General features: G+C 50.2%; 1 protein-coding gene across 1 annotated transcript in view; it reads right to left on the reverse strand.

The window, feature by feature from the left end:
- Positions 1 to 22008, reverse strand: part of LOC137310699 (nitric oxide synthase 1-like) — a 197280-nt gene that overhangs the window by 106290 nt on the left and 68982 nt on the right. Inside the window, exon 6 of the mRNA XM_067978385.1 lies at positions 1716 to 1857. Coding sequence (XP_067834486.1) covers positions 1716 to 1857 — 142 coding nt within the window. The remainder of the gene's footprint in view (positions 1 to 1715; positions 1858 to 22008) is intronic.

Consider the following 22008-nt stretch of genomic DNA (forward strand, 5'->3'; position numbering starts at 1 on the left):
GGGCCCTGCTCTAGGCCTGATTCCCATCTACTCTGGGGCCATGCTCGAGTCCTGATTCCCACCTACTCTGTGGCCCTGCTCTAGGCCTGATTCCCACCTACTCTGGGCCCTGCTCTCGTCCTGATTCCCATCTACTCTGGGGCCCTGCTCTCGTCCTGATTCCCATCTACTCTGGGGCCCTGCTCGAGTCCTGATTCCCATCTACTCTGGGGACCTGCTCGAGTCCTGATTCCCACCTACTCTGGGGCCCTGCTCTAGTCCTGATTCCCACCTACTCTGGGGCCCTGCTCGAGTCCTGATTCCCACCTACTCTGGGGCCCTGCTCTAGTCCTGATTCCCACCTACTCTGGGGCCATGCTCTAGGCCTGATTCCCACCTACTCTGGGGCCATGCTCTAGTCCTGATTCCCACCTACTCTGGGGCCCTGCTCGAGTCCTGATTCCCACCTACTCTGGGGCCATGCTCTAGGCCTGATTCCCACCTACTCTGGGCCCTGCTCTAGTCCTGATTCCCATCTACTCTGGGGCCCTGCTATCATCCTGATTCCCATCTACTCTGGGCCCTGCTCTAGACCTGATTCCCATCTACTCTGGGGCCCTGCTATCATCCTGATTCCCATCTACTCTGGGCACTGCTCTAGACCCGATTCCCACCTACTCTGTGCCCTGCTCTAGTCCTGATTCCCACCTACTCTGGGCCCTGCTCTAGACCTGATTCCCACCTACTCTGGGGCCCTGCTCTAGTCCCGATTCCCACCTACTCTGGGCCCTGCTCTAGACCCGATTCCCACCTACTCTGGGGCCCTGCTCTAGTCCCGATTCCCACCTACTCTGGGCCCTGCTCTAGTCCCGATTCCCACCTACCCTGGGCCCTGCTCTAGACCCGATTCCCACCGACTCTGGGGCCCTGCTCTAGTCCTGATTCCCACCTACTCTGGGCCCTGCTCTAGACCCGATTCCCACCTACTCTGGGGCCCTGCTCTAGTCCCGATTCCCATCGACTCTGGGGCCCTGCTCTAGTCCTGATTCCCACCTACTCTGGGCCCTGCTCTAGGCCCGATTCCCACCTACTCTGGGCCCTGCTCTAGTCCCGATTCCCACCTACCCTGGGCCCTGCTCTAGACCCGATTCCCACCGACTCTGGGGCCCTGCTCTAGTCCTGATTCCCACCTACTCTGGGCCCTGCTCTAGACCCGATTCCCACCTACTCTGGGGCCCTGCTCTAGTCCCGATTCCCATCGACTCTGGGGCCCTGCTCTAGTCCTGATTCCCACCTACTCTGGGCCCTGCTCTAGGCCCGATTCCCACCTACTCTGGGCCCTGCTCTAGTCCTGATTCCCACCTACTCTGGGGCCCTGCTCTAGGCCCGATTCCCACCTACTCTGGGCCCTGCTCTAGTCCTGATTCCCACCTACTCTGGGCCCTGCTCTAGTCCTGATTCCCACCTACTCTGGGGCCCTGCTCTAGTCCTGATTCCCACCTACTCTGGGGCCCTGCTCTAGACCCGATTCCCACCTACTCTGGGGCCCTGCTCTAGTCCTGATTCCCACCTACTCTGGGGCCCTGCTCTAGTCCCGATTCCCATCGACTCCGGCCGACTGGAACTGCTCATCATTCCAAACACTTTCGAAGCACATTGGAAACGTGTGTTCAGTGAAGGTTTTGGAATAAGAGGCCCCTCATACCCAGGAAGTGAAGTTTATCAAAGGAGGGTACCTCAGTGAACTCGACATTGACAGAATCTCCAAGGACTGTACCATCTTTCTGGCTGAACCCCGCATAGCGAATGAATTGACCGTTCCACAAACGGAAGTCACCCTTCCCCTCTGACCTCTGAGGGAAGATTGTGATGGCAGACCTACCAGAGAGAGTTAAATTCAGATCAGAGCAACAAACGGCTCAGAACGCAATGTGGGAGCTCTGTATTGTAGTGTGGAGGGAGCTCTGTATTGTGGTGTAGAGGGAGCTCTGTATTGTAGTGTAGAGGGAGCTCTGTATTGTAGTGTAGAGGGAGCTCTGTATTGTGGTGTAGAGGGAGCTCTGTATTGTAGTGTGGAGGGAGCTCTGTATTGTAGTGTAGAGGGAGCTCTGTATTGTGGTGTAGAGGGAGCTCTGTATTGTAGTGTGGAGGGAGCTCTGTATTGTAGTGTGGAGGGATCTCTGTATTGTAGTGTGGAGGGAGCTCTGTATTGTAGTGTGGAGGGAGCTCTGTATTGTGGTGCAGAGGGAGCTCTGTATTGTAGTGTGGAGGGAGCTCTGTATTGTAGTGTGGAGGGAGCTCTGTATTGTAGTGTGGAGGGAGCTCTGTATTGTAGTGTGGAGGGAGCTCTGTATTGTAGTGTAGAGGGAGCTCTGTATTGTAGTGTGGAGGGAGCTCTTTATTGTGGTGTGGAGGGAGCTCTTTATTGTGGTGCAGAGGGAGCTCTGTATTGTAGTGTAGAGGGAGCTCTGTATTGTGGTGTAGAGGGAGCTCTGTATTGTAGTGTGGAGGGAGCTCTGTATTGTAGTGTGGAGGGAGCTCTTTATTGTGGTGCAGAGGGAGCTCTGTATTGTAGTGTAGAGGGAGCTCTGTATTGTGGTGTAGAGGGAGCTCTGTATTGTAGTGTGGAGGGAGCTCTGTATTGTAGTGTAGAGGGAGCTCTGTATTGTGGTGTAGAGGGAGCTCTGTATTGTAGTGTGGTGGGAGCTCTGTATTGGAGTGTGAAGGGAGCTCTGTATCGTAGTGTGGAGTGAGTTCTGTATTGTGGTGTAGAGCGAGCTCTGTATTGTAGTGTAGAGGGAGCTCTGTATTGTCGTGTGGAGGGAGCTCTGTATTGTCGTGTGGAGGGAGCTCTGTATTGTAGTGTGGAGGGAGCTCTGTATTGTGGTGTAGAGGGAGCTCTGTATTGTCGTGTGGTGGGAGCTCTGTATTGTAGTGTGGAGGGAGCTCTGTATTGTAGTGTAGAGGGAGCTCTGTATTGTAGTGTGGAGGGAGCTCTGTATTGTGGTGTAGAGGGAGCTCTGTATTGTAGTGTAGAGGGAGCTCTGTATTGTAGTGTGGAGGGAGCTCTGTATTGTAGTGTAGAGGGAGCTCTGTATTGTAGTGTGGAGGGAGCTCTGTATTGCAGTGTAGAGGGAGCTCCGTATTGTGGTGTGGAGGGAGCTCTGTATTGTAGTGTGGAGGGAGCTCTGTATTGTAGTGTAGAGTGAGCTCCGTATTGTAGTGTAGAGCGAGCTCTGTATTGTAGTTTGGAGGGAGCTCTGTGTTGCAGTGTGGAGGGAGCTCTGTATTGTAGTGCAGAGGGAGCTCTGTATTGTAGTGTAGAGGGAGCTCCGTATTGTGGTGTGGAGGGAGCTCTGTATTGTAGTGTAGAGGGAGCTCTGTATTGTAGTGTGGAGGGAGCTCTGTATTGTAGTGTAGAGGGAACTCCGTATTGTAGTGTAGAGGGAGCTCTGTATTGTAGTGTGGAGGGAGCTCTGTGTTGCAGTGTGGAGGGAGCTCTGTATTGTAGTGTAGAGGGAGCTCCGTATTGTGGTGTGGAGGGAGCTCTGTATTGTAGTGTGGAGGGAGCTCTGTATTGTAGTGTAGAGGGAGCTCCGTATTGTAGTGTAGAGGGAGCTCTGTATTGTAGTGTGGAGGGAGCTCTGTGTTGCAGTGTGGAGGGAGCTCTGTATTGTAGTGTGGAGGGAGCTCTGTATTGTAGTGTGGAGGGAGCTCTGTATTGTAGTGCGGAGGGAGCTCTGTATTGTAGTGTGGAGGGAGCTCTGTATTGTAGTGTGGAGGGAGCTCTGTATTGTAGTGTGGAGGGAGCTCTGTATTGTAGTGTGGAGGGAGCTCTGTATTGTAGTGTAGAGGGAGCTCTGTATTGTAGTGTAGAGGGAGCTCTGTATTGTAGTGTAGAGGGAGCTCTGTATTGTAGTGTAGAGGGAGCTCTCTATTGTAGTGTGGAGGGAGCTCTGTATTGTAGTGTGGAGGGAGCTCTGTATTGTAGTGTGGAGGGAGCTCTGTATTGTAGTGTGGAGGGAGCTCTGTATTGTAGTGTGGAGGGAGCTCTGTCTTGTAGTGTGGAGGGAGCTCTGTATTGTAGTGTGGAGGGAGCTCTGTATTGTTGTGTAGAGGGAGCTCCGTATTGTAGTGTGGAGGGAGCTCTGTGTTGCAGTGTGGAGGGAGCTCTGTATTGTAGTGTAGAGGGAGCTATGTATTGTAGTGTGGAGGGAGCTCTGTGTTGCAGTGTGGAGGGAGCTCTGCATTGTAGTGTGGAGGGAGCTCTGTATTGTAGTGCAGAGGGAGCTCTGTATTGTGGTGTGGAGGGAGCTCTGTGTTGCAGTGTGGAGGGAGCTCTGCATTGTAGTGTGGAGGGAGCTCTGTTTTGTAGTGTAGAGGGAGCTCTGTATTGTGGTGTGGAGGGAGCTCTGTATTGTAGTGTGGAGGGAGCTCTGTATTGTAGCGTGGAGGGAGCTCTGTATTGTAGTGTAGAGGGAGCTCTGTGTTGCAGTGTGGAGGGAGCTCTGTATTGTAGTGTGGAGGGAGCTCCGTATTGTGGTGTAGAGGGAGCTCTGTATTGTGGTGTGGAGGGAGCTCTGTGTTGCAGTGTGGAGGGAGCTCTGCATTGTAGTGTGGAGGGAGCTCTGTTTTGTAGTGTAGAGGGAGCTCTGTATTGTGGTGTGGAGGGAGCTCTGTATTGTAGTGTGGAGGGAGCTCTGTATTGTAGCGTGGAGGGAGCTCTGTATTGTAGTGTAGAGGGAGCTCTGTGTTGCAGTGTGGAGGGAGCTCTGTATTGTAGTGTGGAGGGAGCTCCGTATTGTGGTGTGGAGGGAGCTCTGTATTGTAGTGTGGAGGGAGCTCTGTATTGTAGTGTAGAGGGAGCTCCGTATTGTAGTGTTGAGGGAGCTGTGTATTGCAGTGTGGAGGGAGCTCTGTATTGTAGTTTGGAGGGAGCTCTGTATTGTGGTGTAGAGGGAGCTCTGCATTGTCGTGTGGAGGGAGCTCTGTATTGTCGTGTGGAGGGAGCTCTGTATTGTAGAGTGGAGGGAGCTCTGTATTGTAGTGTGGAGGGAGCTCTGTATTGTGGTGCGGAGGGAGCTCTGTATTGTCGTGTGGAGGGAGCTCTGTATTGTAGTGTGGAGGGAGCTCTGTGTTGCAGTGTGGAGGGAGCTCTGTATTGTAGTTTTGAGGGAGCTCTGTATTGTAGTGAAGAGGGAGCTCTGAATTGGAGTGTGGAGTGAGCTCTGTATTGTAGTGTAGAGTGATCTCTGTATTGTAGTGTGGAGGGAGCTCTGTATTGTGGTGTAGAGGGAGCTCTGTATTGTAGTGTAGAGGGAGCTCTGTATTGTAGTGTGGAGGGAGCTCTGTATTGTAGTGTAGAGGGAGCTCTGTATTGTAGTGTGGAGGGAGCTCTGTGTTGTAGTGTAGAGGGAGCTCCGTATTGTGGTGTGGAGGGAGCTCTGTATTGTAGTGTGGAGGGAGCTCTGTATTGTAGTGTAGAGTGAGCTCCGTATTGTAGTGTAGAGCGAGCTCTGTATTGTAGTTTGGAGGGAGCTCTGTGTTGCAGTGTGGAGGGAGCTCTGTATTGTAGTGCAGAGGGAGCTCTGTATTGTAGTGTAGAGGGAGCTCCGTATTGTGGTGTGGAGGGAGCTCTGTATTGTAGTGTAGAGGGAGCTCTGTATTGTAGTGTGGAGGGAGCTCTGTATTGTAGTGTAGAGGGAACTCCGTATTGTAGTGTCGAGGGAGCTCTGTATTGTAGTGTGGAGGGAGCTCTGTGTTGCAGTGTGGAGGGAGCTCTGTATTGTAGTGTAGAGGGAGCTCCGTATTGTGGTGTGGAGGGAGCTCTGTATTGTAGTGTGGAGGGAGCTCTGTATTGTAGTGTAGAGGGAGCTCCGTATTGTAGTGTAGAGGGAGCTCTGTATTGTAGTGTGGAGGGAGCTCTGTGTTGCAGTGTGGAGGGAGCTCTGTATTGTAGTGTGGAGGGAGCTCTGTATTGTAGTGTGGAGCGAGCTCTGTATTGTAGTGCGGAGGGAGCTCTGTATTGTAGTGTGGAGGGAGCTCTGTATTGTAGTGTGGAGGGAGCTCTGTATTGTAGTGTGGAGGGAGCTCTGTATTGTAGTGTGGAGGGAGCTCTGTATTGTAGTGTAGAGGGAGCTCTGTATTGTAGTGTAGAGGGAGCTCTGTATTGTAGTGTAGAGGGAGCTCTGTATTGTAGTGTAGAGGGAGCTCTGTATTGTAGTGTGGAGGGAGCTCTGTATTGTAGTGTGGAGGGAGCTCTGTATTGTAGTGTGGAGGGAGCTCTGTATTGTAGTGTAGAGGGAGCTCCGTATTGTAGTGTAGAGGGAGCTCCGTATTGTAGTGTGGAGGGAGCTCTGTGTTGCAGTGTGGAGGGAGCTCTGTATTGTAGTGTAGAGGGAGCTATGTATTGTAGTGTGGAGGGAGCTCTGTGTTGCAGTGTGGAGGGAGCTCTGCATTGTAGTGTGGAGGGAGCTCTGTATTGTAGTGTAGAGGGAGCTCTGTATTGTGGTGTGGAGGGAGCTCTGTGTTGCAGTGTGGAGGGAGCTCTGCATTGTAGTGTGGAGGGAGCTCTGTTTTGTAGTGTAGAGGGAGCTCTGTATTGTGGTGTGGAGGGAGCTCTGTATTGTAGTGTGGAGGGAGCTCTGTATTGTAGCGTGGAGGGAGCTCTGTATTGTAGTGTAGAGGGAGCTCTGTGTTGCAGTGTGGAGGGAGCTCTGTATTGTAGTGTGGAGGGAGCTCCGTATTGTGGTGTAGAGGGAGCTCTGTATTGTGGTGTGGAGGGAGCTCTGTGTTGCAGTGTGGAGGGAGCTCTGCATTGTAGTGTGGAGGGAGCTCTGTTTTGTAGTGTAGAGGGAGCTCTGTATTGTGGTGTGGAGGGAGCTCTGTATTGTAGTGTGGAGGGAGCTCTGTATTGTAGCGTGGAGGGAGCTCTGTATTGTAGTGTAGAGGGAGCTCTGTGTTGCAGTGTGGAGGGAGCTCTGTATTGTAGTGTGGAGGGAGCTCCGTATTGTGGTGTAGAGGGAGCTCTGTATTGTGGTGTGGAGGGAGCTCTGTGTTGCAGTGTGGAGGGAGCTCTGCATTGTAGTGTGGAGGGAGCTCTGTTTTGTAGTGTAGAGGGAGCTCTGTATTGTGGTGTGGAGGGAGCTCTGTATTGTAGTGTGGAGGGAGCTCTGTATTGTAGCGTGGAGGGAGCTCTGTATTGTAGTGTAGAGGGAGCTCTGTGTTGCAGTGTGGAGGGAGCTCTGTATTGTAGTGTGGAGGGAGCTCCGTATTGTGGTGTGGAGGGAGCTCTGTATTGTAGTGTGGAGGGAGCTCTGTATTGTAGTGTAGAGGGAGCTCCGTATTGTAGTGTTGAGGGAGCTGTGTATTGCAGTGTGGAGGGAGCTCTGTATTGTAGTTTGGAGGGAGCTCTGTATTGTGGTGTAGAGGGAGCTCTGCATTGTCGTGTGGAGGGAGCTCTGTATTGTCGTGTGGAGGGAGCTCTGTATTGTAGAGTGGAGGGAGCTCTGTATTGTAGTGTGGAGGGAGCTCTGTATTGTGGTGCGGAGGGAGCTCTGTATTGTCGTGTGGAGGGAGCTCTGTATTGTAGTGTGGAGGGAGCTCTGTGTTGCAGTGTGGAGGGAGCTCTGTATTGTAGTTTTGAGGGAGCTCTGTATTGTAGTGAAGAGGGAGCTCTGAATTGGAGTGTGGAGTGAGCTCTGTATTGTAGTGTAGAGTGATCTCTGTATTGTAGTGTGGAGGGAGCTCTGTATTGTGGTGCAGAGGGAGCTCTGTATTGTAGTGTGGAGGGAGCTCTGTATTGTGGTGTAGAGTGATCTCTGTATTGTCGTGTGGAGGGAGCTCTGTATTGTTGTGTGGAGGGAGCTCTGTATTGTAGTGCAGAGGGAGCTCTGTATTGTAGTGTGGAGGGAGCTCTGTAATATAGTTTGCAGGGAGCTCTGTATTGTAGTGTAGAGGGAGCTCTGTATTGTAGTGTAGAGGGAGCTCTGTATTGTAGTGCGGAGGGAGCTCTGTATTGTGGTGTAGAGGGAGCTCTGTATTGTCGTGTGGAGGGAGCTCTGTATTGTAGTGTAGAGGGAGCTCTGTATTGTAGTGTAGAGGGAGCTCTGTATTGTGGTGTGGAGGGACCTCTGTATTGTAGTGTAGAGGGAGCTCTGTATTGTCGTGTGGAGGGAGCTCTGTATTGTAGTGTGGAGGGAGCTCTGTATTGTGGTGTAGAGGGAGCTCTGTATTGTAGTGTGGAGGGAGCTCTGTATTGTAGTGTAGAGGGAGCTCTGTATTGTAGTGTGGAGGGAGCTCTGTATTGTGGTGTAGAGGGAGCTCTGTATTGTAGTGTGGAGGGAGCTCTGTATTGTAGTGTAGAGGGATCTCTGTGTTGTAGTGTAGAGGGAGCTCTGTATTGTAGTGTGGAGGGAGCTCTGTATTGTAGTGCAGAGGGATCTCTGTATTGTAGTGCAGAGGGAGCTCTGTATTGTAGTGTAGAGGGAGCTCTGTATTGTCGTGTAGAGGGATCTCTGTATTGTAGTGTAGAGGGAGCTCTGTATTGTAGTGTAGAGGGAGCTCTGTATTGTAGTGTAGAGGGAGCTCTGTATTGTAGTGTAGAGGGAGCTCTGTATTATAGTGTAGAGGGAGCTCTGTATTGTAGTGTGAAGGGAGCTCTGTATTGTAGTGTGGAGGAAGCTCTGTATTGTAGTGTGGAGGGAGCTCTGTATTGTGGTGTAGAGGGAGCTCTGTATTGAGGTGTAGAGGGAGCTCTGTATTGTAGTGTGGAGGGAGCTCTGTATTGTAGTGTGGAGTGAGCTCTGTATTGTAGTGCGGAGGGAGCTCTGTATTGTAGTGTGGAGGGAGCTCTGTATTGTAGTGTGGAGGGAGCTCTGTATTGTAGTGTGGAGGGAGCTCTGTATTGTAGTGTGGAGGGAGCTCTGTATTGTATTGTGGAGGGAGCTCTGTATTGTAGTGTGGAGGGAGCTCTGTATTGTAGTGTGGAGGGAGCTCTGTATTGTAGTGTAGAGGGAGCTCTGTATTGTAGTGTGGAGGGAGCTCTGTATTGTAGTGTAGAGGGAGCTCTGTATTGTAGTGTGGAGGGAGCTCTGTATTGTAGTGTGGAGGGAGCTCTGTATTGTAGTGTGGAGGGAGCTCTGTATTGTAGTGTGGAGGGAGTTCTGTATTGTCGTGTGGAGGGAGCTCTGTATTGTAGTGTAGAGGGAGCTCTGTATTGTGGTGTGGAGGGAGCTCTGTATTGTAGTGTGGAGGGAGCTCTGTATTGTAGTGTAGAGGGAGCTCTGTATTGTAGTGCGGAGGGTGCTCTGTATTGTAGTGTGGAGGGAGCTCTGTATTGTAGTGTGGAGGGAGCTCTGTATTGTGGTGTAGAGGGAGCTCTGTATTGTAGTGTGGAGGGAGCTCTGTATTGTAGTGTAGAGGGAGCTCTGTATTGTAGTGTGGAGGGAGCTCTGTATTGTAGTGTAGAGGGAGCTCTGTATTGCAGTGTAGAGGGAGCTCTGTATTGTAGTGTAGAGGGAGCTCTGTATTGTAGTGTGGAGGGAGCTCTGTATTGTAGTGTGGAGGGAGCTCTGTATTGTAGTGTAGAGGGAGCTCTGTATTGTAGTGTAGAGGGAGCTCTGTATTGTAGTGTAGAGGGAGCTCTGTATTGTAGTGTAGAGGGAGCTCTGTATTGTGGTGTGGAGGGAGCTCTGTATTGTAGTGTAGAGGGAGCTCTGTATTGTGGTGTAGAGGGAGCTCTGTATTGTCGTGTGGAGGGAGCTCTGTATTGTAGTGTAGAGGGAGCTCTGTATTGTAGTGTGGAGGGAGCTCTGTATTGTAGTGTAGAGGGAGCTCTGTATTGTGGTGTGGAGGGAGCTCTGTATTGTAGTGTAGAGGGAGCTCTGCATTGTAGTTTTGAGGGAGCTCTGTATTGTCGTGCAGACGGAGCTCTGTATTGTAGTGTGGAGGGAGCTCTGTATTGTAGTGTAGAGGGAGCTCTGTATTGTAGTGTGGAGGGAGCTCTGAATTGGAGTGTGGAGGGAGCTCTGTAATGCAGTGTAGAGGGAGCTCTGTATTGTAGTGTGGAGGGAGCTCTGTATTGTGGTGTAGAAGGAGCTCTGTATTGTACTGTAGAGGGAGCTCTGTATTGTGGTGTAGAGGGAGCTCTGTATTGTGGTGTCGAGGGAGCTCTGTATTGTGGTGTGGAGGGAGCTCTCTATTGTAGTGTAGAGGGAGCTCTGTATTGTAGTGTGGAGGGAGCTCTGTATTGTAGTGTGGAGGGAGCTCTGTATTGTAGTGTGGAGGGAGCTCGGTATTGTAGTGTAGAGGGAGCTCTGTATTGTAGTGTGGAGGGAGCTCTGTATTGTAGTGTGGAGGGAGCTCTGTATTGTAGTGTAGAGGGAGCTCTGTATTGTAGTGTGGAGGGAGCTCTGTATTGTAGTGTAGAGGGAGCTCTGTATTGTGGTGTAGAGGGAGCTCTGTATTGTAGTGTGGAGGGAGCTCTGTATTGTAGTGTGGAGGGAGCTCTGTATTGTAGTGTAGAGGGAGCTCTGTATTGTCGTGTAGAGGGAGCTCTGTATTGTAGTGTGGAGGGAGCTCTGTATTGTAGTGTAGAGAGAGCTCTGTATTGTCGTGTAGAGGGAGCTCTGTATTGTAGTGTTGAGGGAGCTCTGTATTGTAGTGTGGAGGGAGCTCTGTATTGTAGTGTAGAGGGAGCTCTGTATTGTAGTGTAGAGGGAGCTCTGTATTGTGGTGTGGAGGGAGCTCTGTATCGTAGTGTAGAGGGAGCTCTGTATTGTAGTGTAGAGGGAGCTCTGTATTGTAGTGTAGAGGGAGCTCTGTATTGTGGTGTAGAGGGAGGTCTGTATTGTGGTGTAGCGGGAGCTCTGTATTGTAGTGTGGAGGGAGCTCTGTATTGTAGTGTGGAGGGAGCTCTGTATTGTAGTGTGGAGGGAGCTCTGTATTGTAGTGTGGAGGTTGCTCTGTATTGTCGTGTAGAGGGAGCTCTGTATTGTAGTGTGGAGGGAGCTCTGTATTGTAGTGTGGAGGTTGCTCTGTATTGTAGTGTGGAGGGAGCTCTGTATTGTAGTGTGGAGGTTGCTCTGTATTGTAGTGTAGAGGGAGCTCTGTATTGTCGTGTAGAGGGAGCTCTGTATTGTAGTGTGGAGGGAGCTCTGTATTGTAGTGTGGAGGGAGCTCTGTATTGTAGTTTTGAGGGAGCTGTGTATTCCAGTGCAGAGGGAGCTCTGTATTGCAGTGAAGAGGGAGCTCTGAATTGGAGTGTGGAGGGAGCTCTGTAATGCAGTGTAGAGGGAGCTCTGTATTGTAGTGTAGGGGAGCTCTGTATTGTAGTGTGGAGGGAGCTCTGTATTGTAGTGTGGAGGGAGCTCTGTATTGTGGTGTAGAGGGAGCTCTGTATTGTGGTGTAGAGGGAGCTCTGTATTGTAGTGTAGAGGGAGCTCTGTATTGTAGTGTAGAGGGAGCTCTGTATTGTAGTGTGGAGGGAGCTCTGTATTGTAGTGTGGAGGGAGCTCTGTATTGTGGTGTAGAGGGAGCTCTGTATTGTGGTGTAGAGGGAGCTCTGTATTGTAGTGTAGAGGGAGCTCTGTATTGTAGTGTGGAGGGAGCTCTGTATTGTAGTTTTGAGGGAGCTGTGTATTCCAGTGCAGAGGGAGCTCTGTATTGTCATGAAGAGGGAGCTCTGAATTGGAGTGTGGAGGGAGCTCTGTAATGCAGTGTAGAGGGAGCTCTGTATTGTAGTGTGGAGGGAGCTCTGTATTGTGGTGTAGAGGGAGCTCTGTATTGTAGTGTAGAGGGAGCTCTGTATTGTGGTGTAGAGGGAGCTCTGTATTGTGGTGTAGAGGGAGCTCTGTATTATAGTGTGGAGGGAGCTCTGTATTGTAGTGTGGAGGGAGCTCTGTATTGTGGTGTGGAGGGAGCTCTGTATTGTATGTGGAGGGAGCTCTGTATTGTAGTGTGGAGGGAGCTCTGTATTGTGGTGTGGAGGGAGCTCTGTTTTGTAGTGTGGAGGGAGCTCTCTATTGTAGTGTGGAGGGAGCTCTATATTGTAGTGCAGAGGGAGCTCTGTATTGTATGTGGAGGGAGCTCTGTATTGTGGTGTAGAGGGAGCTCTGTATTGTAGTGTGGAGGGAGCTCTGTATTGTAGTGTAGAGGAAGGTCTGTATTGTAGTGTTGAGGGAGCTCTGTATTGTAGTGTGGAGGGAGCTCTGTATTGTATGTGGAGGGAGCTCTGTATTGTAGTGTAGAGGGAGCTCTGTCTTGTGGTGTAGAGGGAGCTCTGTATTGTAGTGTGGAGGGAGCTCTGTATTGTAGTGTGGAGGGAGCTCTGTATTGTAGTGTAGAGGGAGCTCTGTATTGTCGTGTAGAGGGAGCTCTGTATTGTAGTGTGGAGGGAGCTCTGTATTGTAGTGTAGAGAGAGCTCTGTATTGTCGTGTAGAGGGACCTCTGTATTGTAGTGTTGAGGGAGCTCTGTATTGTAGTGTGGAGGGAGCTCTGTATTGTAGTGTAGAGGGAGCTCTGTATTGTAGTGTAGAGGGAGCTCTGTATTGTGGTGTGGAGGGAGCTCTGTATCGTAGTGTAGAGGGAGCTCTGTATTGTAGTGTAGAGGGAGCTCTGTATTGTAGTGTAGAGGGAGCTCTGTATTGTGGTGTAGAGGGAGGTCTGTATTGTGGTGTAGCGGGAGCTCTGTATTGTAGTGTGGAGGGAGCTCTGTATTGTAGTGTGGAGGGAGCTCTGTATTGTAGTGTGGAGGGAGCTCTGTATTGTAGTGTGGAGGTTGCTCTGTATTGTCGTGTAGAGGGAGCTCTGTATTGTAGTGTGGAGGGAGCTCTGTATTGTAGTGTGGAGGTTGCTCTGTATTGTAGTGTGGAGGGAGCTCTGTATTGTAGTGTGGAGGTTGCTCTGTATTGTAGTGTAGAGGGAGCTCTGTATTGTCGTGTAGAGGGAGCTCTGTATTGTAGTGTGGAGGGAGCTCTGTATTGTAGTGTGGAGGGAGCTCTGTATTGTAGTTTTGAGGGAGCTGTGTATTCCAGTGCAGAGGGAGCTCTGTATTGCAGTGAAGAGGGAGCTCTGAATTGGAGTGTGGAGGGAGCTCTGTAATGCAGTGTAGAGGGAGCTCTGTATTGTAGTGTAGAGGGAGCTCTGTATTGTAGTGTGGAGGGAGCTCTGTATTGTAGTGTGGAGGGAGCTCTGTATTGTGGTGTAGAGGGAGCTCTGTATTGTGGTGTAGAGGGAGCTCTGTATTGTAGTGTAGAGGGAGCTCTGTATTGTAGTGTAGAGGGAGCTCTGTATTGTAGTGTGGAGGGAGCTCTGTATTGCAGTGTGGAGGGAGCTCTGTATTGTGGTGTAGAGGGAGCTCTGTATTGTGGTGTAGAGGGAGCTCTGTATTGTAGTGTAGAGGGAGCTCTGTATTGTAGTGTGGAGGGAGCTCTGTATTGTAGTTTTGAGGGAGCTGTGCATTCCAGTGCGGAGGGAGCTCTGTATTGTCATGAAGAGGGAGCTCTGAATTGGAGTGTGGAGGGAGCTCTGTAATGCAGTGTAGAGGGAGCTCTGTATTGTAGTGTGGAGGGAGCTCTGTATTGTGGTGTAGAGGGAGCTCTGTATTGTAGTGTAGAGGGAGCTCTGTATTGTGGTGTAGAGGGAGCTCTGTATTGTGGTGTAGAGGGAGCTCTGTATTGTAGTGTGGAGGGAGCTCTGTATTGTAGTGTGGAGGGAGCTCTGTATTGTATTGTAGAGGAAGGTCTGTATTGTAGTGTAGAGGGAGCTCTGTATTGTGGTGTGGAGGGAGCTCTGTATTGTATGTGGAGGGAGCTCTGTATTGTAGTGTGGAGGGAGCTCTGTATTGTGGTGTGGAGGGAGCTCTGTTTTGTAGTGTGGAGGGAGCTCTCTATTGTAGTGTGGAGGGAGCTCTATATTGTAGTGCAGAGGGAGCTCTGTATTGTATGTGGAGGGAGCTCTGTATTGTGGTGTAGAGGGAGCTCTGTATTGTAGTGTGGAGGGAGCTCTGTATTGTAGTGTCGAGGGAGCTCTGTATTGTAGTGTGGAGGGAGCTCTGTATTGTAGTGTGGAGGGAGCTCTGTATTGCAGTGTGGAGGGAGCTCTGTATTGTGTTGTAGAGGGAGCTCTGTATTGTAGTGTGGAGGGAGCTCTGTATTGTGGTGTAGAGGGAGCTCTGTATTGTAGTGTGGAGGGAGCTCTGTATTGTAGTGTGGAGGGAGCTCTGTATTGTAGTGTAGAGGGAGCTCTGTATTGTCGTGTTGAGGGAGCTCTGTATTGTAGTGTGGAGGGAGCTCTGTATTGTAGTGTGGAGGGAGCTCTGTATTGTAGTGTGGAGGGAGCTCTGTATTGTAGTGTGGAGGGAGCTCTGTATTGTAGTGTGGAGGGAGCTCTGTATTGTAGTGTAGAGGGAGCTCTGTATTGTAGTGTGGAGTGAGCTCTGTATTGTAGTGTGGAGGGAGCTCTGTATTGTAGTGTAGAGGGAGCTCTGTATTGTAGTGTGGATGGAACTCTGTATTGTAGTGTGGAGGGAGCTCTGTATTGTAGTGTGGAGGGAGCTCTGTATTGTAGTGTAGAGGGAGCTCTGTATTGTAGTGTGGAGTGAGCTCTGTATTGTAGTGTGGAGGGAGCTCTGTATTGTAGTGTAGAGGGAGCTCTGTATTTTAGTGTAGAGGGAGCTCTGTATTGTGGTGTGGAGGGAGCTCTGTATTGTAGTGTGGAGGGAGCTCTGTATTGTAGTGTAGAGGGAGCTCTGTATTGTAGTGTGGAGGGAGCTCTGTATTGTAGTGTGGAGGGAGCTCTGTATTGTGGTGTGGAGGGAGCTCTGTATTGTAGTGTGGAGGGAGCTCTATATTGTAGTGTAGAGGGAGCTCTGTATTGTAGTGTGGAGGGAGCTCTGTATTGTAGTGTGGAGGGAGCTCTGTATTGTAGTGTGGAGGGAGCTCTGTATTTTAGTGTGGAGGGAGCTCTGTATTGTAGTGTGGAGGGAGCTCTGTATTGTATGTGTAGAGGGAGCTCTGTATTGTAGTGTGGAGGGAGCTCTGTATTGTAGTGTGGAGGGAGCTCTGTATTGTAGTGTGGAGGGAGCTCTGTATTGTGGTGTAGAGGGAGCTCTGCATTGTAGTGTGGAGGGAGCTCTGTATTGTAGTGTAGAGGGAGCTCTGTATTGTAGTGTGGAGGGAGCTCTGTATTGTAGTGTGGAGGGAGCTTTGTATTGTGGTGTAGAGGGAGCTCTGCATTGTCGTGTGGAGGGAGCTCTGTATTGTAGTGTGGAGGGAGCTCTGTATTGTCGTGTGGAGGGAGCTCTGTATTGTAGTGTAGAGGGAGCTCTGTATTGTAGTGTAGAGGGAGCTCTGTATTGTCGTGTTGAGGGAGCTCTGTATTGTAGTGTGGAGGGAGCTCTGTATTGTAGTGTGGACGGAGCTCTGTATTGTAGTGTGGAGGTTGCTCTGTATTGTCGTGTAGAGGGAGCTCTGTATTGTAGTGTGGAGGTTGCTCTGTATTGTCGTGTAGAGGGAGCTCTGTATTGTAGTGTAGAAGGAGCTCTGTATTGTACTGTAGAGGGAGCTCTGTATTGTGGTGTAGAGGGAGCTTTGTATTGTGGTGTCGATGGAGCTCTGTATTGTGGTGTGGAGGGAGCTCTCTATTGTAGTGTAGAGGGAGCTCTGTATTGTAGTGTGGAGGGAGCTCTGTATTGTAGTGTGGAGGGAGCTCTGTATTGTAGTGTGGAGGGAGCTCGGTATTGTAGTGTAGAGGGAGCTCTGTATTGTAGTGTGGAGGGAGCTCTGTATTGTAGTGTGGAGGGAGCTCTGTATTGTGGTGTAGAGGGAGCTCTGTATTGTAGTGTGGAGGGAGCTCTGTATTGTAGTGTAGAGGGAGCTCTGTATTGTAGTGTGGAGGGAGCTCTGTATTGTAGTGTAGAGGGAGCTCTGTATTGTAGTGTGGAGGGAGCTCTGTATTGTAGTGTAGAGGAAGGTCTGTATTGTAGTGTTGAGGGAGCTCTGTATTGTAGTGTGGAGGGAGCTCTGTATTGTATGTGGAGGGAGCTCTGTATTGTAGTGTAGAGGGAGCTCTGTATTGTGGTGTAGAGGGAGCTCTGTATTGTAGTGTGGAGGGAGCTCTGTATTGTAGTGTGGAGGGAGCTCTGTATTGTAGTGTAGAGGGAGCTCTGTATTGTCGTGTAGAGGGAGCTCTGTATTGTAGTGTGGAGGGAGCTCTGTATTGTAGTGTAGAGAGAGCTCTGTATTGTCGTGTAGAGGGAGCTCTGTATTGTAGTGTTGAGGGAGCTCTGTATTGTAGTGTGGAGGGAGCTCTGTATTGTAGTGTAGAGGGAGCTCTGTATTGTAGTGTAGAGGGAGCTCTGTATTGTGGTGTGGAGGGAGCTCTGTATCGTAGTGTAGAGGGAGCTCTGTATTGTAGTGTAGAGGGAGCTCTGTATTGTAGTGTAGAGGGAGCTCTGTATTGTGGTGTAGAGGGAGGTCTGTATTGTGGTGTAGCGGGAGCTCTGTATTGTAGTGTGGAGGGAGCTCTGTATTGTAGTGTGAAGGGAGCTCTGTATTGTAGTGTGGAGGGAGCTCTGTATTGTAGTGTGGAGGTTGCTCTGTATTGTCGTGTAGAGGGAGCTCTGTATTGTAGTGTGGAGGGAGCTCTGTATTGTAGTGTGGAGGTTGCTCTGTATTGTAGTGTGGAGGGAGCTCTGTATTGTAGTGTGGAGGTTGCTCTGTATTCCAGTGCAGAGGGAGCTCTGTATTGCAGTGAAGAGGGAGCTCTGAATTGGAGTGTGGAGGGAGCTCTGCAATGCAGTGTAGAGGGAGCTCTGTATTGTAGTGTAGAGGGAGCTCTGTATTGTAGTGTGGAGGGAGCTCTGTATTGTAGTGTGGAGGGAGCTCTGTATTGTGGTGTAGACGGAGCTCTGTATTGTGGTGTAGAGGGAGCTCTGTATTGTAGTGTAGAGGGAGCTCTGTATTGTAGTGTAGAGGGAGCTCTGTATTGTAGTGTGGAGGGAGCTCTGTATTGTAGTGTGGAGGGAGCTCTGTATTGTGGTGTAGAGGGAGCTCTGTATTGTGGTGTAGAGGGAGCTCTGTATTGTAGTGTAGAGGGAGCTCTGTATTGTAGTGTGGAGGGAGCTCTGTATTGTAGTTTTGAGGGAGCTGTGTATTCCAGTGCAGAGGGAGCTCTGTATTGTCATGAAGAGGGAGCTCTGAATTGGAGTGTGGAGGGAGCTCTGTAATGCAGTGTAGAGGGAGCTCTGTATTGTAGTGTGGAGGGAGCTCTGTATTGTGGTGTAGAGGGAGCTCTGTATTGTAGTGTAGAGGGAGCTCTGTATTGTGGTGTAGAGGGAGCTCTGTATTGTGGTGTAGAGGGAGCTCTGTATTGTAGTGTGGAGGGAGCTCTGTATTGTAGTGTGGAGGGAGCTCTGTATTGTATTGTAGAGGGAGCTCTGTATTGTAGTGTAGAGGGAGCTCTGTATTGTGGTGTGGAGGGAGCTCTGTATTGTATGTGGAGGGAGCTCTGTATTGTAGTGTGGAGGGAGCTCTGTATTGTGGTGTGGAGGGAGCTCTGTTTTGTAGTGTGGAGGGAGCTCTCTATTGTAGTGTGGAGGGAGCACTATATTGTAGTGCAGAGGGAGCTCTGTATTGTATGTGGAGGGAGCTCTGTATTGTGGTGTAGAGGGAGCTCTGTATTGTAGTGTGGAGGGAGCTCTGTATTGTAGTGTGGAGGGAGCTCTGTATTGTAGTGTGGAGGGAGCTCTGTATTGCAGTGTGGAGGGAGCTCTGTATTGTGTTGTAGAGGGAGCTCTGTATTGTAGTGTGGAGGGAGCTCTGTATTGTGGTGTAGAGGGAGCTCTGTATTGTAGTGTGGAGGGAGCTCTGTATTGTAGTGTGGAGGGAGCTCTGTATTGTAGTGTAGAGGGAGCTCTGTATTGTAGTGTGGAGGGAGCTCTGTATTGTCGTGTGGAGGGAGCTCTGTATTGTAGTGTGGAGGGAGCTCTGTATTGTAGTGTGGAGGGAGCTCTGTATTGTAGTGTAGAGGGAGCTCTGTATTGTAGTGTAGAGGGAGCTCTGTATTGTCGTGTTGAGGGAGCTCTGTATTGTAGTGTGGAGGGAGCTCTGTATTGTAGTGTGGAGGGAGCTCTGTATTGTAGTGTGGAGGGAGCTCTGTATTGTAGTGTGGAGGGAGCTCTGTATTGTAGTGTGGAGGGAGCTCTGTATTGTAGTGTAGAGGGAGCTCTGTATTGTAGTGTGGAGTGAGCTCTGTATTGTAGTGTGGAGGGAGCTCTGTATTGTAGTGTAGAGGGAGCTCTGTATTGTAGTGTGGAGGGAGCTCTGTATTGTAGTGTGGAGGGAGCTCTGTATTGTAGTGTGGAGGGAGCTCTGTATTGTAGTGTAGAGGGAGCTCTGTATTGTAGTGTGGAGTGAGCTCTGTATTGTAGTGTGGAGGGAGCTCTGTATTGTAGTGTAGAGGGAGCTCTGTATTTTAGTGTAGAGGGAGCTCTGTATTGTGGTGTGGAGGGAGCTCTGTATTGTAGTGTGGAGGGAGCTCTGTATTGTAGTGTAGAGGGAGCTCTGTATTGTAGTGTGGAGGGAGCTCTGTATTGTAGTGTGGAGGGAGCTCTGTATTGTGGTGTGGAGGGAGCTCTGTATTGTAGTGTGGAGGGAGCTCTGTATTGTAGTGTAGAGGGAGCTCTGTATTGTAGTGTGGAGGGAGCTCTGTATTGTAGTGTGGAGGGAGCTCTGTATTGTAGTGTGGAGGGAGCTCTGTATTGTCGTGTGGAGGGAGCTCTGTATTGTAGTGTAGAGGGAGCTCTGTATTGTAGTGTAGAGGGAGCTCTGTATTGTCGTGTTGAGGGAGCTCTGTATTGTAGTGTGGAGGGAGCTCTGTATTGTAGTGTGGACGGAGCTCTGTATTGTAGTGTGGAGGGAGCTCTGTATTGTGGTGTGGAGGGAGCTCTGTATTGTAGTGTAGAGGGAGCTCTGTATTGTAGTGTAGAGGGAGCTCTGTATTGTCGTGTAGAGGGAGCTCTGTATTGTAGTGTGGAGGTTGCTCTGTATTGTCGTGTAGAGGGAGCTCTGTATTGTAGTGTGGAGGGAGCTCTGTATTGTAGTGCGGAGGGAGCTCTGTATTGTAGTGTGGAGGGAGCTCTGTATTGTAGTGTGGAGGGAGCTCTGTATTGTATTGTAGAGGGAGCTCTGTATTGTAGTGTAGAGGGAGCTCTGTATTGTGGTGTGGAGGGAGCTCTGTATTGTATGTGGAGGGAGCTCTGTATTGTAGTGTGGAGGGAGCTCTGTATTGTGGTGTGGAGGGAGCTCTGTTTTGTAGTGTGGAGGGAGCTCTCTATTGTAGTGTGGAGGGAGCACTATATTGTAGTGCAGAGGGAGCTCTGTATTGTATGTGGAGGGAGCTCTGTATTGTGGTGTAGAGGGAGCTCTGTATTGTAGTGTGGAGGGAGCTCTGTATTGTAGTGTGGAGGGAGCTCTGTATTGTAGTGTGGAGGGAGCTCTGTATTGCAGTGTGGAGGGAGCTCTGTATTGTGTTGTAGAGGGAGCTCTGTATTGTAGTGTGGAGGGAGCTCTGTATTGTGGTGTAGAGGGAGCTCTGTATTGTAGTGTGGAGGGAGCTCTGTATTGTAGTGTGGAGGGAGCTCTGTATTGTAGTGTAGAGGGAGCTCTGTATTGTAGTGTGGAGGGAGCTCTGTATTGTCGTGTGGAGGGAGCTCTGTATTGTAGTGTGGAGGGAGCTCTGTATTGTAGTGTGGAGGGAGCTCTGTATTGTAGTGTAGAGGGAGCTCTGTATTGTAGTGTAGAGGGAGCTCTGTATTGTCGTGTTGAGGGAGCTCTGTATTGTAGTGTGGAGGGAGCTCTGTATTGTAGTGTGGAGGGAGCTCTGTATTGTAGTGTGGAGGGAGCTCTGTATTGTAGTGTGGAGGGAGCTCTGTATTGTAGTGTGGAGGGAGCTCTGTATTGTAGTGTAGAGGGAGCTCTGTATTGTAGTGTGGAGTGAGCTCTGTATTGTAGTGTGGAGGGAGCTCTGTATTGTAGTGTAGAGGGAGCTCTGTATTGTAGTGTGGAGGGAGCTCTGTATTGTAGTGTGGAGGGAGCTCTGTATTGTAGTGTGGAGGGAGCTCTGTATTGTAGTGTAGAGGGAGCTCTGTATTGTAGTGTGGAGTGAGCTCTGTATTGTAGTGTGGAGGGAGCTCTGTATTGTAGTGTAGAGGGAGCTCTGTATTTTAGTGTAGAGGGAGCTCTGTATTGTGGTGTGGAGGGAGCTCTGTATTGTAGTGTGGAGGGAGCTCTGTATTGTAGTGTAGAGGGAGCTCTGTATTGTAGTGTGGAGGGAGCTCTGTATTGTAGTGTGGAGGGAGCTCTGTATTGTGGTGTGGAGGGAGCTCTGTATTGTAGTGTGGAGGGAGCTCTGTATTGTAGTGTAGAGGGAGCTCTGTATTGTAGTGTGGAGGGAGCTCTGTATTGTAGTGTGGAGGGAGCTCTGTATTGTAGTGTGGAGGGAGCTCTGTATTGTCGTGTGGAGGGAGCTCTGTATTGTAGTGTAGAGGGAGCTCTGTATTGTAGTGTAGAGGGAGCTCTGTATTGTCGTGTTGAGGGAGCTCTGTATTGTAGTGTGGAGGGAGCTCTGTATTGTAGTGTGGACGGAGCTCTGTATTGTAGTGTGGAGGGAGCTCTGTATTGTGGTGTGGAGGGAGCTCTGTATTGTAGTGTAGAGGGAGCTCTGTATTGTAGTGTAGAGGGAGCTCTGTATTGTCGTGTAGAGGGAGCTCTGTATTGTAGTGTGGAGGTTGCTCTGTATTGTCGTGTAGAGGGAGCTCTGTATTGTAGTGTGGAGGGAGCTCTGTATTGTAGTGCGGAGGGAGCTCTGTATTGTAGTGTGGAGGGAGCTCTGTATTGTAGTGTGGAGGGAGCTCTGTATTGTAGTGCGGAGGGAGCTCTGTATTGTAGTGTGGAGGGAGCTCTGTATTGTAGTGTAGAGGGAGCTCTGTATTGTGGTGTGGAGGGAGCTCTGTATTGTGGTGTGGAGGGAGCTCTGTATTGTAGTGTGGAGGGAGCTCTGTATTGTAGTGTGGAGGGAGCTCTGTATTGTAGTGTGGAGGGAGCTCTGTATTGTAGTGTAGAGGGAGCTCTGTATTGTGGTGTGGAGGGAGCTCCGTATTGTGGTGTGGAGGGAGCTCTGTATTGTCGTGTGGAGGGAGCTCTGTATTGTAGTGTAGAGGGAGCTCTGTATTGTAGTGTAGAGGGAGCTCTGTATTGTCGTGTGGAGGGAGCTCTGTATTGTCGTGTGGAGGGAGCTCTGTATTGTCGTGTGGAGGGAGCTCTGTATTGTAGTGTAGAGGGAGCTCTGTATTGTAGTGTAGAGGGAGCTCTGTATTGTGGTGTAGAGGGAGCTCTGTATTGTTGTGTAGAGGGAGCTCTGTATTGTAGTGTGGAGGGAGCTCTGTATTGTAGTGTAGAGGGAGCTCTGTGTTGTAGTGTGGAGGGAGCTCTGTATTGTAGTGTGGAGGGAGCTCTGTATTGTAGTGTAGAGGGAGCTCTGTATTTTAGTGTAGAGGGAGCTCTGTATTGTGGTGTAGAGGGAGCTCTGTATTGTAGTGTAGAGGGAGCTCTGTATTGTAGTATGGAGGGAGCTCTGTGTTGTAGTGTGGAGGGAGCTCTGTATTGTAGTGTGGAGGGAGCTCTGTATTGTAGTGTGGAGGGAGCTCTGTATTGTAGTGTAGAGGGAGCTCTGTATTGTAGTGTAGAGGGAGCTCTGTATTGTAGTGTGGAGGGAGCTCTGTATTGTGGTGTGGAGGGAGCTCTGTATTGTAGTGTGGAGGGAGCTCTGTATTGTAGTGTGGAGGGAGCTCTGTATTGTAGTGTAGAGGGAGCTCTGTATTGTAGTGTAGAGGGAGCTCTGTATTGTAGTGTAGAGGGAGCTCTGTATTGTAGTGTAGATGGAGCTCTGTATTGTAGTGTCGAGGGAGCTCTGTATTGTAGTGTGGAGGGAGCTCTGTATTGTAGTGTAGAGGGAGCTCTGTATTGTGG

This window comes from Heptranchias perlo, unplaced genomic scaffold, assembly GCF_035084215.1.
Source record: "Heptranchias perlo isolate sHepPer1 unplaced genomic scaffold, sHepPer1.hap1 HAP1_SCAFFOLD_271, whole genome shotgun sequence".
NCBI classification, from domain to species: Eukaryota; Metazoa; Chordata; class Chondrichthyes; order Hexanchiformes; family Hexanchidae; genus Heptranchias; species Heptranchias perlo.